The sequence below is a fragment of the Callorhinus ursinus genome, unplaced genomic scaffold (assembly GCF_003265705.2).
Source record: "Callorhinus ursinus isolate GAN/ISIS: 27379988/994484 unplaced genomic scaffold, GSC_fseal_2.0 scaffold20, whole genome shotgun sequence".
NCBI lineage: Eukaryota > Metazoa > Chordata > Mammalia > Carnivora > Otariidae > Callorhinus > Callorhinus ursinus.
Genome location: NW_027397082.1, coordinates 21,868,778 through 21,885,570, shown reverse-complemented (window position 1 = coordinate 21,885,570; position 16,793 = coordinate 21,868,778). Strand labels below are relative to the sequence as shown.

General features: G+C 53.8%; 1 protein-coding gene across 5 annotated transcripts in view; it reads right to left on the bottom strand.

Moving 5' to 3' along the window:
• Positions 1–7: 7 nt before the first annotated feature.
• CRTAC1 (cartilage acidic protein 1) overlaps positions 8–16,793 on the bottom strand; it is a 145,280-nt gene continuing 128,494 nt past the window's right edge. For 2 of the 5 annotated variants that reach the window (XM_073904349.1, XM_073904350.1), the window contains exons 14-16: positions 14,984–15,127; positions 14,481–14,498; positions 13,773–14,059 (exon numbers count right to left, since the gene is read on the bottom strand). In XM_073904349.1, coding sequence (XP_073760450.1) covers positions 13,791–14,059; positions 14,481–14,498; positions 14,984–15,127 — 431 coding nt within the window. In that variant the 3' untranslated portion in view covers positions 13,773–13,790. Of the gene's footprint in view, positions 670–13,772; positions 14,499–14,983; positions 15,128–16,793 lie in introns of those variants that run through there. The other 3 variants (XM_025880872.2, XM_025880869.2, XM_073904351.1) reach the window with 3 other exon arrangements.

Genomic DNA, 16,793 nt, shown 5'->3' with positions numbered 1-16,793 from the left:
TGGAATCTTCTGTTTACAAAGCCCTGTGAGCCGGGCTTCTTTTTATTGAGCCTTTCCTAAGGAGCGGGCATTGTGCTTGCTGCTTTACATGCGTGATTTCAGTCAGTCCCCAGACAACCCCGAGGTTCTCGGATTACCACCATTTTACATATGCAATCATTAATGGGTAACACGTTAAACGACCCCGTCTAAGGCCACATCGCTCGAGAGTAGGCGAGTCAGGATTTGAAAGCAGGACACCGAAGTCCTCCCACTTGCCGTGGGCAGTGACACCACCCGTCCTGGGGTTTGGTAGCTAGGCCCACTAGAGTGGGAGCTTCTGACCTGGGTGTGCGCGGCCCTCGGGGTCGCTGCGGACGTGCACCGAGTGCGTGCGTGCGGGGGCGCGGCGGCCCGGGGTCGAGTGCCGCAAGCCTCCTTCCTCGCCGTCCTCGCCGTCTGGGCAGCGGCCCCCGCCGGCCTCCCGCTCCCCTGCTGGCCTCCGTCCGCCGGTCCGTCCGCCCCTTCTCGGCAGCTGGCAGGGGGTCCGTCCTTAACGCCGCCGCAGATCGAGATCTCCATCTACGAGGACCGGTGCAGCAGCGGCAGCTCCAGCAGCGGCAGCAGCTCGGGCAGCGGCAGCAGCGGCGGGGGCGGCGGGGCGGGGGCCCGGTGACTGGCCGAGAGTCCCTGCAGGGAGGTGTATGGCCGGACTGAGGGCCTCTCAGACCTGCGGCGGCTGCGCTACCAGAGCACCCGCTTCTGAGTCATTCTCTGGGCCCTGGCTGCTCCCCGGGGCGGGAGGGAGGGTGACTGGTTCGACGTCCTTGCGGAGCCCGTCTCCCCGCGCCCCCTCCCGCACTCCTGCCCCTCACCCCTGGCAGGACGGCCCACTTCCGGACCTGGCACTTTCCCCAGGGGGCAGGTCTGGTCACCGCAGACAGATCTTCCAGGGCAAGGCTGGGGCGGGGTGGGCAACACGATTTGGAAAGCCCTTTTCTTCTGCTGCTCCTCTCCCAACACCCTGGGGTGGAGCTCAGGTCCCAGAGAGAAATCCCATCCCGCATGATTCCTCAGCCCAAATCCCACATCCACCAGGACTCTCGCCCCCCAGGGTCCTGCTGCCGGTGGCTGTCTCCCTGTGTTCTGCTCTTTCTGGGGCCACTGCAGGGGCTTTGCCTGTCTGTGAACCTACCTCCACCGGATTCGAGGTCTGGGGAGATGGGAGCCACTCAGTCCCGTCCTGACCCCTTCTAGACTCATGGCTTCCCCTTCCCCCATCCAAAGCCTGGAGGCCACGTTGGCCTTGCCAAGAAACATCCAACTCCTGAGATTTTGCAGGACACGGGGCGCTGCTTGTGGGGCACACAGCCTGGGGCTCTGGGAGGTTATTATAAGGGGGTCTAGAGAAATGCTTTGTGGAGACATGTAGCTTTGGGGGGTGTGAACCTCCAGGACTGGAGCCAACTTCTTGGGGTTAGAACCTGTGTGTATGAGAGAATGAGTGCGTGTGCGTGCAGGCCAGTGTGTGAACGCACATACCTGAGAGTACTGTGTGCACGAATGCACGTGTGGCTGTGCAGGCGTGTGCATGATCACACGCTCGAATGCATGTGCGAGAGTGCGCTTGTGTGAGTGTAGGTGTGGGAGTGCACTTGTCTGTTCCCCTTAGTTGCCAGGCCAATGACCGCCCCTCTCTGCGACCTGTCTCATCTTTGTGATGGTCTGTGGCTGCTTCCCTGCATGGGTCCAGCCTGTCCCTTTGTAAATAATTGTCCTAAAGCTCCTTGCCCCTTGCCTAGGGCTGCCAGCTTGGCTCTTCTTCCTGGTCTCTCCCCCCACCTGCAAAGTTCTCCCCACCTCCTCATTCTACTGTGTACATTCTAGCACAAGAGAAGTTGGGGGTCTAGGATCAGAGCCAACCTTCTGGGGCCTCCCGTGTCCCTCTCCCAACACCCCTCCCCCCATGACAAGGCAACAGGGCCACACATGCTGCATATTCAGCCCGCCCAGGCTCTGGAGCTCTCTAAGGCTGCGTAAACAAGGCTTCCTTGGATGTTCAAAGGAGCTGGCAACCTGCAGGGGAAAAGGCAAACTCCTTTCTTGAAAGGGAAGAGAAGCACCCAGCCAATGAGGCCCTGCCTGCCAAGGCCCAGGGTGGCCAGTGGGAAGGAAGCAGCTCTGTCCTGGTGCCCCAATAAGGGACAGAAAGCGGCTGCCTGCCTCAGCTGGCAGGAGGTGCTAAAAGGGCATCTGAAAGACCAGCCACTGCTGGTAGCTTTCTAGAACCAAAGAGGGGCTTGGTTTTCTTTTGGACAAGACAGCGGCCTTTGGGAGGGAGATGCCTACCCAGCGAGCTGCAGAGGGCAGCCCGGTCCCTGAGCCCGACTGGGTGGGTCTGCATCCAAGGATCCCCCCAGAAGACGGCGACCCAGTGAACTCCACGGCAGCCCCCTGACCCCTGGGCCTGGCCCATGCCCTCCCTGGCCCACTGTGTGGCTGGGCCTTATGTCTGACCAGTGCCTCTCCTGTGGGATGGCTGGGCAAAGGTGATGCAGTGGCCTTTGGTTTTATTATTTCTTTTTCCAATAAAAGGACTTGCCCAGCTTGAGGCTCTGTGCTGCTTCTCTCCCCTATGGTGGTGGGCTGCCAGTTCTGTGCCCCAGGCCTCCAATGAGGCGAGGCTCAGCTGCCCACCGCCTCATGCTAAGGAGGTAGGGCTGACTGTGTCCCTGAAGGAGTGGTGAACCTGACATGGGCAGAACCCACCCTGTCTTCTTGGAGCTTTGTAGTCTAGTGGGGAGGCTACATTCCGGATTCTCTAATCTGGAGCCTTTATGGGGCATTTGCAGCCTCGTGTGGAGGGAACCGCTTGACTGAAAGCCAGGTCAAAAGTAAGTAACGAATTGATTAAACACCCATTTTTTGAGCTCTTAACCTGGGTTGGGCCCTGTTAGGGGCTGGATCACAGAAGTCACTCAGTTTTAAAGACTAGAAAAGCATGTGAGTGTTGAAACCTAGCAGGGTTGTGTCTTGCATTTTATAAAACCAAGTAACCTTTATTGAGCACCTATTGTGTGCCAGATGCTTTGGTAAAACCATATGCTAGAGCTGGGAGGGGATTTAAAGATCATCTAAATGAGGCAGAATGGAGAGGCCCAGAACAGTCACATGACTTGCCCCAGGTCACACAGCTGGTTGACGATTGTACCAAATCTAGAACCGAGCTCTCCTGACCCAGTGCTCACTCTGACACTATGGGGATGGCATCCCGATGGAAGATGCCTTATGCTGCAGGGCGGCCAGGATCACACACTCAGGGCTGTGGACAAAGAGAGGGTCTCACCAGACTGGGGGGACAATGGCTCTGGCTTCAGGATGGGGGCTTTGGGGAGATCCCCTCTGGGTGGTGCTGAATGGGAGTCTGGGTGGCTTCCACGCTTGTACTTGCTGCTCTGGAGGGGCAGCTGGGCCTTTGCCTGAATCATGGGGAGCCCGGGACCCACTACCTGTGCTCAAACCTAGGGTGTGTTTGGGTGGTCACAATGGAGGTTGTTCTTTAACATGAGGGTGGGTTCATTCTGTCTGTCCCGTATGCAAGGTTATTAGTCGTAATATTAAACAATAGTAGCTAACATTTATCACTTGCTATGTGCCAGGCACTAGGCTAAGACCCTACATAATCATTCAATCCTCACAACAATCCTATAGTGTGGACTATTATTCCCATTTTACAGATGAGGAGACTGAGGCTCACAGAAGTTAAATAACTTGCCCAAAGTTACACAACTAGGACGTGGCAGAGCTTGGCTTCGAATCTAGGCAGTCTGACTCCAAGCTGTGTGGAAGATGATTAATCCAGCTTCAGGGACCCTGTCAGAGCTCGAGGTCGGGTCCTAGGTAAGGATTTGACAGATTCCCAGGTAAGGACGTGGAGCTGTGCCTGGTACCTCCAAGCCCAGGGCTGGTACCTCTAGGCATCACGGGAGTGGGGGTGGGCTGTGCTCCTCACAGAACCGTGGGGTCCACAGGGGCAGCTTGGTGAAAGGCAGAGTGGGGAGAAGCAGGTGAGCCGGGGCTTCTCCCGGGCTTTCCTCTGCGGGCTCAGTTACAGGGGGGTGTGGCCTCTCCTGCGGGTCCGGCCGCAGCCATGTCCCTGCATCCCCCTTGCCAGCCAGGAATGGGCCCATCAGGCCCCAGGGAGCACAGGAATCCCCAGCAGCTCTGGGCTGCCATTCCCTTGGCTCCTGTTGCCAAACTCTGCCCTCTAGCTTCCTTTGGGGGTGTGTGAAAACCGCAGGGTTTACGGAAGCTCACTGTGCCACCTAGTGGCAGAATCGTGCAGTGCACCCTGGAATCAAAGCAGCCTGGGAAACATTCCTAGAACCCCCCAAACCCACAGCCACAGCCACTTCCACCTGCTTTCAGAGGAGGTGTGGGGCAAAGATGGAGTCCAGTTGGTGGTGACTCTCCCTACGGCCGGCCCCTGGGGTGCTGCCTTTTTCCTGGGAACCCCCAGCTCCCTTCTCCACAGTTCCGGAAGGACTTACAGTAAGGAAGGTTTCCGGCAGGAGGCACCTGCACCTGGTTTTGGTTTTACTATTGACCAAGGATGAAGGCAATGCAAATAGCACTCCTAGTGAGACCTGAATTGGAGATCAGGCTTCATGAGAGTAGCACGTGGTGGAGACTCCTTGAGCCTCAGTTTCCTTCCCCAGCTGTAAAAATAGGGGTCCTAATACTTGACAAAATTGCTCAGACCAGTGCCTCTCATCGTTGGCTGCACTCGATGTCACCTTGGGAGCAAGAGGAACCGCGGATGTCTGGTCCTATCCCCAAAGATGTTGATTTTATTATTCTGGGGGTGCAGCCTGGGCATCAGGATTTTTTTAAAGTTTCCCTGGATATTATAGTGTGAAAACGAGGTCAAGCACCCCTGATTTCGACAGTACTTAGAGCCTAGGAGCCTTTTCATGGGCCTTGGAAAATGTCTGAGACCCAAATAAAAGTTCATCGTTCCAGAAAAGCAACAAGACACAAAATGAGTGCAAGCGATGACTCCACTTATAACAAATTCTAATACAGGCAAAACGAGTCTATGGTGTTAGAAGTCAGGAAAGCAGCTGCCCTGGGGTGGGATGTAGCAAACAGAAGGGGGCTTGGGGGGACTTCTCACAAAGCAAGCCATCGGGTGCTCACGATCTGTCTCTCCAGCAGAGTGCTGGTTACACAGATGGGCTTGCTTCGTGAGAACTCGTGGAGCTGTACACTTAAGATTTGTGTATTTTTCTATATGTATGGTACATTCCAATAAAATTTACCAAAAAAGTTTATTGGTTCCAAGATAGGAAAAGGCAGAACTGAAATTAATGTTTCATTGCATATCTACAAAATGTAGCACTGTCAAACAGCCGTAATTCAACTCAACTCCGTGTGTGTGTGTGTGTGTGTGTGTGTGTAATTCAGGGTGAGCTGAGGATGTCTAGGACAGTGTTTGATAGGATGAGGGGTGGGGCGCCCAAAAGAGAAGGTCCCTGGTACCTAAGAAAATCTTAAAACAGCCCAAGTTTACCCCAGGAGCTCTGAGCCTTGACCCCACCCCCTGCACTTAGGGGCAAAACAATGTGCCTTTATGAGGGGAAGGCTTTTGGCAGATTTGCAAAGAGGTATGTGACCACCCCCCAAGAAAAGGCTGAGAACAACTGGTTTTGAGGAGTCAGTGAGAAACTGGCCTAGAATGTGCCGGCAGGAAATAGGTGTCCGCTAATGCCTTCTGAGGTTTCCACCCGACCCCTTTCAGGCAACTTGGGGAGGATTCATTCTCCTGGCAGTGCTCAGGGCAGACGGTACCGAGCTCCCAGCTCTTCCTCTAAGGCGCCATTTAACGGGCTTGTCGGGTCAGCATCTGCCGGCTGGCAGAACTTAGCCTGCAGCCTCCTGGAGCTGCACCGGGACTTGCGGTTTGGAACTGGGGACGGCGGAGGAGGTGGAGTGGGAAGGGAGTCAGAGGGCTGCCGCAGTCTGCCGACCCCGAGTCATGCACTTAGCCACCCTAAGTCCCAGCTCTGTCATCTGCAAAATGAGAGCACGCGGAGAATGCATCGTTGTAAATGCTAATCTATTTCTCCAAAGTAAAATATTGTTACTGCTGAAGTTACACCAGGACCTCATTATACAGTGGCCTCATGATACAGACTTATAGCCAGGTTCCAGGTTCTTGCATAGAATAAACATATTTATCCAAGGGTTCTCTGATTCTCTAATATATGCCAGGAACATTCATGTACATTATAATTCCATTTAGTTCTCTAACACTCTGGTGGGTGGTTATATTTGAATTCTTATATTATAGATGAGGAAACTGATGTTCCAGGTGGTTAGGTAGCTTGACAAGCGCCCACAGCTAGTAAGTGTCAGAGTAAAGACCCAAACCTATACGTCAGAGCCCAAACCCTGCTCTCATCCTGCCAGTGTGTCACAGTTGGGTGAAAGACTCCATTCTACCTGGATTGCCTCCTAAAGGCAGATTCCAGACCCAGGGAGAAGCATGTGGGCAAATGCGGACACAGAAAAATTAGCTTTGCAGAGGCATGATGGGGCTCGATATTTTAGAGTAATTCAAGTTACTGATTTCTGTAATGGAAAAGTGATTGGGGACCAGCCACCACCTGAGAGCAGTCTGAGCAAAGCCCTGGAAGGGGGAAATGTTATACACAGCTTACTGGACCTTGTGGATGGCAAGGGCCTTCTTCCCTCTGTCCCTGTTTCCTTGGTAAACTCTCGGAGGGTGGGGATCTCGTCTTACTCATTTCCACCACCTCCCCCTCTCCCCACGTGCCTGTCAGGGGAGTGGGAAATGCAGCCCACCAGGAGGGCTGGCAGGAAGAGACAGGCAGCAAGGACAGGAATATACAGATGTGAAATCTGCTGGCCCCTGGGGCAACGTGACCCGAGAAGCAGCTTAGGCAGGTGCAGACAGGTAAGTGGCCACTGAGTGATACAGTTCAACTGCACGTGGCCACTGACTAACTCAAAGGGTAGAGGCAGCGACGCTAGGCCCTCCCCTGTGCTGGGCAGCTGCTTTGAGTTGCCCTGGCCGTGATCTCGTGGCTCAGCTCATGCTCTCCACCTGTCCTGGGAGGGGAGGGAAGAAGGAGGAAGGGTGCATCCCCGCCCCACTCAGCCCCTGCTCGGTGCTCCCTGAACATCATGGTTTTAAGGTGGGTAAATCCTCCTGGGGCTGAGTATGTTTCCTGGAAAGTCTGGGCCTGGGGCCCTAGGGAGTGAAGTACCGTGGGTGGGTGGGTGGATGGATGGATGGATGGACGGACGGACAAGTGAATGCATACAGATAAGATGGGTGCCGGAGATGACTGATGGTTCAGAGGTGAGTGAGGGCTGCCTGGCTTGAGATGGATGCTCACAGAGCCTGGAGAGGCAGGTGAACGGATGGGTACCGATCGGCCCTGGGCTCCCCAGTGCAGATCTAAATACAGGGCTGGAACTCTTCAAAGGAAAGATACTGTGTAACCCGGTCCCCAAATGAACTCTGCATTTGAGTGATGGATGTGTCTCTTTGGGAAGGATTCTTATAGGTCTAACATTGCCCCAGTTAATTACTTATGGATTGTTGTAAAATCAGGCAGTGCTAGAAGTGAAAGCAGGAGATTAAAGGGCCTGGGACGGATTGTAAAATAATATCTGCATTTTATCAGTCAGGCCCTGCACTGTGCACCTTGCATGCTTTAGCTCCACAGCTCTGTGAGTTGTTAGGCTTCCTTTCTGTGGAGGAGGAAACTGAGGCTCAGAGAGAGGAAGCGGCTTAAGATGACTAACAGGTCGTGTAGGTGGGGTGTCTGGGATCAAGCCTCAGTCCATTTGATCCCAGAGTCTCAGGGCGAAGAGAATGGTTTAAGTAAGGTTAGATGGAAGGAAGGATGGAGGGCCATAGGAATTTTGGATCAGCTCTCTAGGAAAGAATGTGGCATTCTGGCCCACGACACACATTCAGTGTTGGGGTGAGACCGAGACCCCTCTCCTCTTTCCTCTCTGTGTCTGCCTTCAAGGCCTGTAAATCTTGAGCCAGGGGACCTGAAAAAATGCAGTGAAGGTACGTATGGGGTTTACCTTCCTCCCTGTGGCCCAAGCTTGTTCCTCTGCCATGGTCCCCACCGGCAGTTGGGGAGGTGATTGGGCTTTTCTCCTTCCCCAGGAGCTCTGCACTCAGGTCTGGGGTGGAGGGAGGACAGCCCTCAGATCAATCTTGTGGAGGAGGGAGAGCTGCATTAATGATTCTGGGTGATAGGACTTCATGGCTGCTGTGGGGCTGGCCTGAAGGACAACGAGTTCCCTCTATAGCAAGTGTTCTGGGCCCCAGACTTCCCTTCTGGCAGGCAGGCCAGGTTCCTGAGGTTCTGGACAGGGACTTCCTGGGAGGGGGTAATGCAGGTGGTCTTACTCCTCTCCTCCCCCTCTCCCCACGTGCCTGTCAGGGGAGTGGGAAATGCAGCCCACCAGGAGGGCTGGCAGGAAGAGACAGGCAGCAAGGACAGGAATATACAGATGTGAAATCTGCTGGCCCCTGGGGCAACGTGACCCGAGAAGCAGCTTAGGCAGGTGCAGACAGGTAAGTGGCCGCTGAGTGATACAGTTCAACTGCACGTGGCCACTGACTAACTCAAAGGGTAGAGGCAGCGACGCTAGGCCCTCCCCTGTGCTGGGCAGCTGCTTTGAGTTGCCCTGGCCGTGATCTCGTGGCTCAGCTCATGCTCTCCACCTGTCCTGGGAGGGGAGGGAGGAAGGAGGAAGGGTGCATCCCGGCCCCACTCAGCCCCTGCTCGGTGCTCCCTGAACGCCACGGTTTTAAGGTGGGTAAATCCTCCTGGGGCTGAGTACGCACCTCATCCCCTGTGCCCGACCTTGGCTGCAGCCTCCCTTCTCAGTCGAGCAGGACCCTCTGTGCACCTAGTACTTCCACTCAGCTCTTCCTTAGCTGTTTCCATGGGCCAAGCATGGTTCTTTGGTTCGCTTGGTGGGCATTTACGCTGACTCTGATTCTGGGTCAGCACCATGGAAAGGACAAGCTCTGCCCCCCCCACCCCCTGAGCCCCCACCCCTTCCTATTTCAGAAACTGTTGATACAACCGTGCGTATGAAATACTTTGAGCTTTCTGGAGAAGGAGGCAGGGTGAGCAAGGAGAAGCCCCAGGCCGGAGTCTGATTCCCCGCTAGGCTGTGATCTCCCGGAAGTCACTGTTCCTTTTGGGCCCCAGTTTTCACAGCTGAACAGGATGGGGCAGGACTAAATGATCTCTCAGGTCCCTCTGCACTTTGTTCTAGGCTTCTGTGCTGGTGGAGGGCCCAATCCCCAGGCCAGGTTACTAGCTGCAGGCGGACCCTGTGCTCTGTGCAGCCTGGTCAGTGGCACAGTCTCCTCGCTCAGTGTACCTAATTTTATGATTTTTCTCTTGGAATGGCGCTGCATGAGAATTAAGCTGAACAGCACCACAGCCCAGGCCCCAGGAAGGTTTGCTCTGCTTCCTTATGGCTATTTTCAGTCTTGAGGTCTCTTCCCTGCAAAGCTGTCAGCTGCGCGAGGGTGGCCAGGGTCCTCCACATCTCCTACACCGCAGACTCCCAGGAGAACCGGGCCACCGCAGTGCGTGCTGGGAGCCACGTGAGGTTCGGCACTGAACAGAGCCAGGCTCCAACCTGACCGTTGCTACTTGTTAATACTATTAACATTTGAAATTTATTTGGGGTATTACTGTGTGCCAGGCACCATGTCAAGGGTTTTATATCATCTTGTTTAATAAAATGACTCCATGATTAGGTATTATCCCTATTTTACAGATGAGAAAACAGCCTGGAGGGCAGCACACCTACTTGACATTTCTGCTTCGGTGCCTCTTTCCCTGAGCGCCGCCCCCTCGATTTAAAGGGCCCTTCTGCCTCTAGCGCAGCACTCCCAATGTGCCCTCACGCCGATGCCCCCACTGCAATAGGCTTATCGCCTTCTGACACACTATATTCTTATGTAGTTTAGCGCCTGCCATATGTCACCAGGCCATTCAGGTTGTACACAGACGTATGGCTAGGCCACGAGAGCAATGCCCAGCACACAGTACGTGTCCAGCCAGCGTACACCGAGTGACTGTCAGTTAAATAATTTGCCCAGGTGTCCGTTACCTGGGGGTTGTTCCCCAGGAGGCTTCAGGACCCAGGTGTGGGAGCCAGTTGCCAGTCTGGATCACAGCTTTTGCCACTTCACCAGCTGTGGGACCTTGGGGAGCTTGTTCTTTCTGAGCCTTGCTTCTTTGGTGAGAAAACAGGTGAGTAACATTTATCCCATAGCACGGGTACGGGGATCTCTGGGGACATCCATGTAAAGTTCTTGGCAGATGATAGGCGCTCCATACATGTTAGCTCTTACCCCGAGGAGGGTTTTTTCCTCTTCCTGTTTCTCATTTTTCTCTCATGGTCTACCCTTCAACCACAGTTCCCTAAGAGGACGGCTGCTGAAGGAGGGGTTGGCGTGGTCCGCCGCGTTAACCGGTCCATGCTCTCTCGCCTCCTCCTCCCTTTTCTGGGATGTGTCTGTTGCTAAGGAGATACCACATCAGCCCTAACAGGATGTGGCTGGGGTTCTGGCCCACACTGACGGAGAGAGTGTGGCTGACCCCGGGGAGGGAGAGAAGGGGAGGGCCTTGGCTTGCCTCCTGGGCTGGCAGTCTGGGTGGGGTATCACGCTGGAATCTGCTGGAAAAACCCAGCTGGCTCCCTGAGAAAATGAAGTGTTCATCTTTTGTCTCCATGGGGCTCTGGAGAGATGACCAGCAGCCCTGTTGGGAGGCTGGAGTGGAGCTCCTGTTGGGTCACAGTCCAGGGGTGCCGGTCAGGGTGTGATGCCCAGACCCTGGGAGGGGGCCATAGCAGCCAGAGTGACACATAATCAAACTCTTGGCCCTCAGAATGGCACCTCCCCAGAGCAGGGCTGGCGACAGAAGAGGCTGCACCGGTGATTCATGGCTCTGCATTTGCTAAGGCCAGCCACACCAGCTGGTGAGGGGACTTGGCCTGGACACCCTCACCTCTTGCAGTTGTGGTGTGGCTCTTCCAGGGCTCCATTTCCTCCTTCCCAACCCATCCCCTGCCCCTGGGCAGCACGGAGACATGGCGGCTTTTGTGTCACTGGCTAGCCCCCCGAAGCAGCCATGTTAAGAGCTCAGGCTAGGGGCCAGACCGCTCTGATGGAGTCCTTCGTCTGCCTGTCCTGTGTGAGCCGGGCAAGCCACTTAGCTTCTCTGTAAAACGGGGATCATTATAGCACTTTCCGCTTGGGACTGCTGTGAGGATTACACAGGCTGATTTTTCTAAAGAGCTTAGATCTGGCCCAGACAGGCCAAGCTCACTAAACTTGGATATTCCTCTCATGTTAAGGGGTACATTCCTGGGGAGAGGAGTGTTCTTGGGCAGAATAAAAATGGTATTACTACTACTACTACTACTACTACTACTACTACTACTACTACTACTACTACTACTACTACTAGAGTGAGCCGGGGCTGCCCCAGTTGGGGCCCAGCTCCTCTGTTCACACGTTCCCCTGGAGGCCTGTGCCACTCGTCAGCCCTGGACCATTTGCAATTTTTGTTACAAACTCAAGTCCAGTATAAGGAAAGGATGATGTGAGGAGCCTGAGTGGGGCTAAGGGCCAAAGAAAGGACTGAATTTTCTGTGCTCAGAAGGGGAAGGCAAGTGTGTAGGCACCTGTGGGCATCAGAGGGAGGGGAGTTGGAAGAAAGAGGGATAGTGATCCTGCGCCTGGCTAGCTTGGGGGCAGCTCTGGGACCAGTTCAGCACAGACCAGCAAATGTCCTGGCCTGGGGGCAGTTGGCTCAGAGAGCCTGGATCCCTGGCCCGCAGGGGAGGCTCTCTTGTTTGGGGGCAGGTAACCCTGAGTTGCGTCAGTACCTGCCTGGCCTCTGTATCTTTTAGCCTCGTATTTCTTTCAACACAAGCATCTTGGGGGCAGGAGACGTGACCCACCTCATTGGACCTTGTCACTTTCCTCGTGGAAGGGACCCAGTGCTTGTCACACAGGAGGTTCTCAATGAATGCTTGCTGAATGAATATTTGAGTGAACGAATGCAAAGAGCTTGCTTTCTGGTGTAGCAACCCAAGAATTTAGCTAGATTTTTCAGAAAGCCCCTGTAAGTCCTACTCTCACCCCATGCACTGGGCTTCTCTCCATCTGGCTGGAGGAAGACGGTGTGGGGACAGTAACCATGTCATCTCTACTTACCATTGTATGCCCAGAGCCTTGCTTAGTACCTGGCACATAGTAGGTGTTCAACTAATATTTGTTGAATGAATGAACCACATCCAGAGTAAGCCTTCTTACCCTGGAGTTGGGATATTGTAGTTGTGCTCTTGACAGCTGGGGGAACTTGGAACTCCTCTTGGTAACTCATCTGGCCCCACCACCAAGTAGGGTAAAATGACACAAATATACCCTGTTACAAGGAACTCGATGTGCGAGGATTTACAGTTATTACTTTAGAAGGTATCCATCCTCTGAAATTTGCTGCCATCCTGAATTTTCTGGTGTCCTTGGCAGGCTGTCTCACTAGCTGCCCTGTTCCTTATTTCTCGTGCTGTTGTGCGCAGTCTGTCAATGGAGACTGTTACCTTGTCATTTGCCATTACATTTGGAACCACTGCCTCTGTGGATTTTGGGTTTTATGTATCTTACTCTCTGAGATCTACTTGTTCCCTTTGAAAAAGGCAGCAGCTTCTAGAATGACTAGGGAATAGTCTGAACAGTGACCCCCTGACAAGACTGTGTGCTAGGAAAGGGCTCGAGCCTTGCCTGGGGACCGCTGGCTCTGTGACCTTGGGCAGATCACTTCATCTCTCTGGGCCTACCCTCGCCTTTAGTTCTACGTGAACACACAGGAGCGGGCTGCCCAGAAGTGGAGCAATTTTTAAGTTGTTATATGTTTTCTTGTGGAAATGTAGCTGTTTTTATTTTGAGACTTTTCAGGTCCCATTCTGAGTATAAAAACAGTACTAGCTACAAATTCATATGAATTCATATTTTGTGATTTATTGGGACTATTATTCTATTAGAAGATGGTAGGTTTTTTGTTAAATATGTTTTTAAAATGCTTGCTGCATTCTTAAGTGTGATTTTATTATATCTTGGGGCAACTGTTTTTCCCCCTGAAGAATAGATCTGTGATTTATAATAAGCCTTCACTACCGAGGCTGCTTGTGAAAGTATTCTATGGTGTTACATCATTCCCAACGGGAAATCTAGCTACAGAAGCTTCCAGGTGTCTAAGCATACTGCAGAGGAGACCAAGTTGCCAGATTCTTTCTAGAAATCAGGGTAACCTGAGACTAGCTATGTCTCTGTCCAGCCACACACTGAAGGATCTTAGAAAGGAAAGGGCTTTAGGGATATACCAGACCAAATCTCTTGCTATTTAGATTAGGGACACTGAGGCCCAGTGTAGACAAGTGACTTCCTCCAGGTAAAAGGCCCAGAATATTCCCTCCACAATCTGCCCCTTGCTCATCCTACATCCCTTGCCTGGTCCAAACTCCAGCCTCCCAAATGTGAACATTGGTGCACATACCCAAACCATTGCTCCTGTTCAGGGCAGATACTTTCCCTGTCTCGTGATTTGCTTTCCAAGTGCCCCATGATGGAAGGGCTGCTGCTAATTCAACATTCCAACCAGCATCTACTTGCCCCAGACACATTTTTGTTTTCACCAGCTAGGCACTAATATCCAGCAGAGAGTTTATTGGCATAATTTCTCCAGAAAGAGGCTGGAGGACTTAGCAAATTCAAACTTTAACATTTTTATCAAGAGTCCCAAAGGGCCACCCTTTCCCCTCCCATCATAACCACCAACTCCAATAAGGCTTTCTCTACCACAGGAAGTCAGGGCGCACAGAGCAGAAACAGCACAGGCCAAACCAGCAGGCACATGATACATGAGTGAATCAACTGAGCAGGCAACCGCCTGGGAGCCATCTTTGTTAAGGGCAAAACAGGGTGCTTGTGACACTGGAGAATACAGAAAAGACAGGACTATCATGATTCTTCTGAAGAAGTGAGGGAGGGTAGATGGGGTAGGAGGGGAGACTTTCCTTTTTTGTTTTCCTCAGAAAAGAAAAGGCTTCACAAGTAACTAAGATTACATAAATATCCGTATCTCCCAAACTTCCCTTTTCAAAGATGACCACCCCTGCGGTCCATTCCAAGGGTGCACGCGACAGAATCTACTGGGTGTGGAGAGAGAGCCAGGCAGCGGGAGAGATTTAGTTTTCCACAAAGGTTGTTAGTTTTTTTTCTTTTTCTTTTTTTTTTTCCTTTATTGAAGGGATTTAAAGTGCATATAACTGAAGGCAAAGTCCAAGGCCTAGAGAAAGATATGAGGCCCGAGAGAGAGGCTCAGAGATTCTAAAGGCAGCAGAAGGATACCCACCTAAAAAGGCCACTTGAGCTGCAAAAGGATGGGGGAGGGAGGGGGAGAGAGAGAGAGAGAGAGAAAATGGGAAAAAGAGAAAGGGGGTTGGGGTGGGATGGGGGTGCGGGGAAGCATTTGGGAGGAAGAAGACAAACACCAGTTCAGAAATTCAGACAAAGATGAGTAGTAGGAGCTAGTTTCTATCCCTGGTAGGAGAAGATGGGCTGACCTTAAGGTAGTAGGAGAATTTGTTTTAGGAAATGCGAAAAGGGGAGAAGTAAGCACAATCACCTCTGGCCAGGGTGCAGCACCCGAGGGACCCTTCAGATGGTGGCAGTAGTGGGGGGCCTTCCCCAAACCTCTGTCATGGTCTTCCCTGGAGTCCCCGCGGGGATCTAAGGAGCCTCCAGCCAGCCAGGAGAAGTCAGGGGATGGGGACCTTGACTGGGGGCCTCCCCAGTGCTCCCCAGTGGAAGACACATTCCTCACGTCCTACCGGGCTGCGGCGGGGCCTCACTCACCCACACAGGCCGTGCCGTCCTCGTTGGGCTCGTAACCGCGACTGCACCTCTTGCTGCTCCGGCACCTGTAACTCCCGTACGTGTTGACACACACGGGCTTGTCTCGAGGGCACACAAATGGGAACTGGATGCATTCGTTGGTGTCTAGAAGGGGAGGGGAGTCACTTACCGGGGACACGTGGGGCAGTGGGTCCTTGCTCAGGCTCTGTTGCCCCACCTACTCTGTGACCCTGGGCAGGTCCTCCTCTCTAGGCCTCAACGCCCTCACGTTTAGTCCTTTAGGCTGTCTTGTTCTCTACTTGACCTCTACATGTTGGGGGTGTCAGGCTTGGTCCTCGATCTTCTATCTACCACACTTTCTGTAGGTGGTCCCTTCATACATGGATGATTCCAGATTCCTATCTCCAGCCCCAACCTGTCCCTGGGGCTCCAGACTTGTGAACCTAACACGCATCTCACACTCAGCAGGTCCAAAATGAAACTCTAGCTCCCCTAGCCCTCGAACTTCTTCCGCCGCCCCGGGCCCCGTCTTGCCTAAGTCACACCACTGGCACCCCCTAAGCTGCTCGAACACAGACAGGAGTGACCCCTAGTTCCTCCTTTTCTCTTACCTCTGTAGGCAATTTCACAACAGATCCCGCCATTCTGCCCCCTTAGTACCCGTCTGTCGGCTCAGCTCCCTCTCCTCTGCCACAGCCTATTCCCGGCCTGGAGGTCCGCAGCCACCTGCAGACTGCCGCCGGGGCTGCCACGCTTCCCTCCAATCTAATCTGCAATTCAGCAGCCAGGCTGATCTTCTGAAAATGTGACTCGTGCCATGCCACTCTCCTGCTTAATTGCAAAGGGCCCTAGGAGCAAGATCCGGACCCCTCACCACCCTCCCCGACTTAGCGCCTGGCTCCACCACCGTCTCCAGGCTCGCCAGCCTCCTTCCCGGTCCTTTCACACGCCAAGCCTTGTTCCTGCCTTGTGCTCTTTCCTCCTGCTCTTCCCTCAGTTCTTGGGGGGGGCTGGACCTTCTCGTAATTCAGGTCTCAACTCAAAGGTCTTCTCCCTGACCACTTAGTCTAGAACAGTCTCCAGAGACACCTTGCTTAAAGGGTTCTTGGCCCATCTCATCTGGCTGCCAGGTCACATGTTTGTGGCTCCCCTCACTAAAACAAATGCTTCTGCAGGGCAGGTGCTTGACCTCAGTCCCCAGTACCCCATATGAGCACATAAACGTCTGCTGGGTGACAAGAAGGAAGAGGTGGCCTGAAGGGTGACGTCACAGGGTCCTGCTGGTGCTCAGGCCAGATGCTGGAATTTCTGTGTACATGCACCATCTGTTTAGAGTGGCTGGGGCGGGGCTGTGGGGGGTGGAGGGGACTCCTTTCCTCCAAGGCCACCCTTAGAGCTGTCCTCCTTCACTCTCTCACCTGTGGCCCTTTGCCCGCGTGGCGCCTTCCACCCGAACACTTTCTCTCCTCTCCCTGCCTGGCAAACTCCCCCTCACCCACCAGGTCTCAGCTTGACCCTGGTTTTCTCTGGGGGCGCCTTCTCCGACCCTCCGAGCTGGGGTAGGGCTCCGCCTTTGGGCTCCCGCGTCCCAGCCCTCCCCCACCCAGCCCTGCTCACAGGGCGTGGTCATCGCTCTTTCCCCGGGCGCCTCTCCCGCTGGCTCTGAGCTCCAGGGGGGCAGGGACTGTGTGTGTCTTGTCACTCCTGAATCTCAGTAGCAAACCCGCTGGCCTGGGACTCGGGAGCACGCGCACAGCGGACTTGGGAAGGGTGCTGCCTGAGGGTCTGGAGACGGGAGGGGCCTTGACCT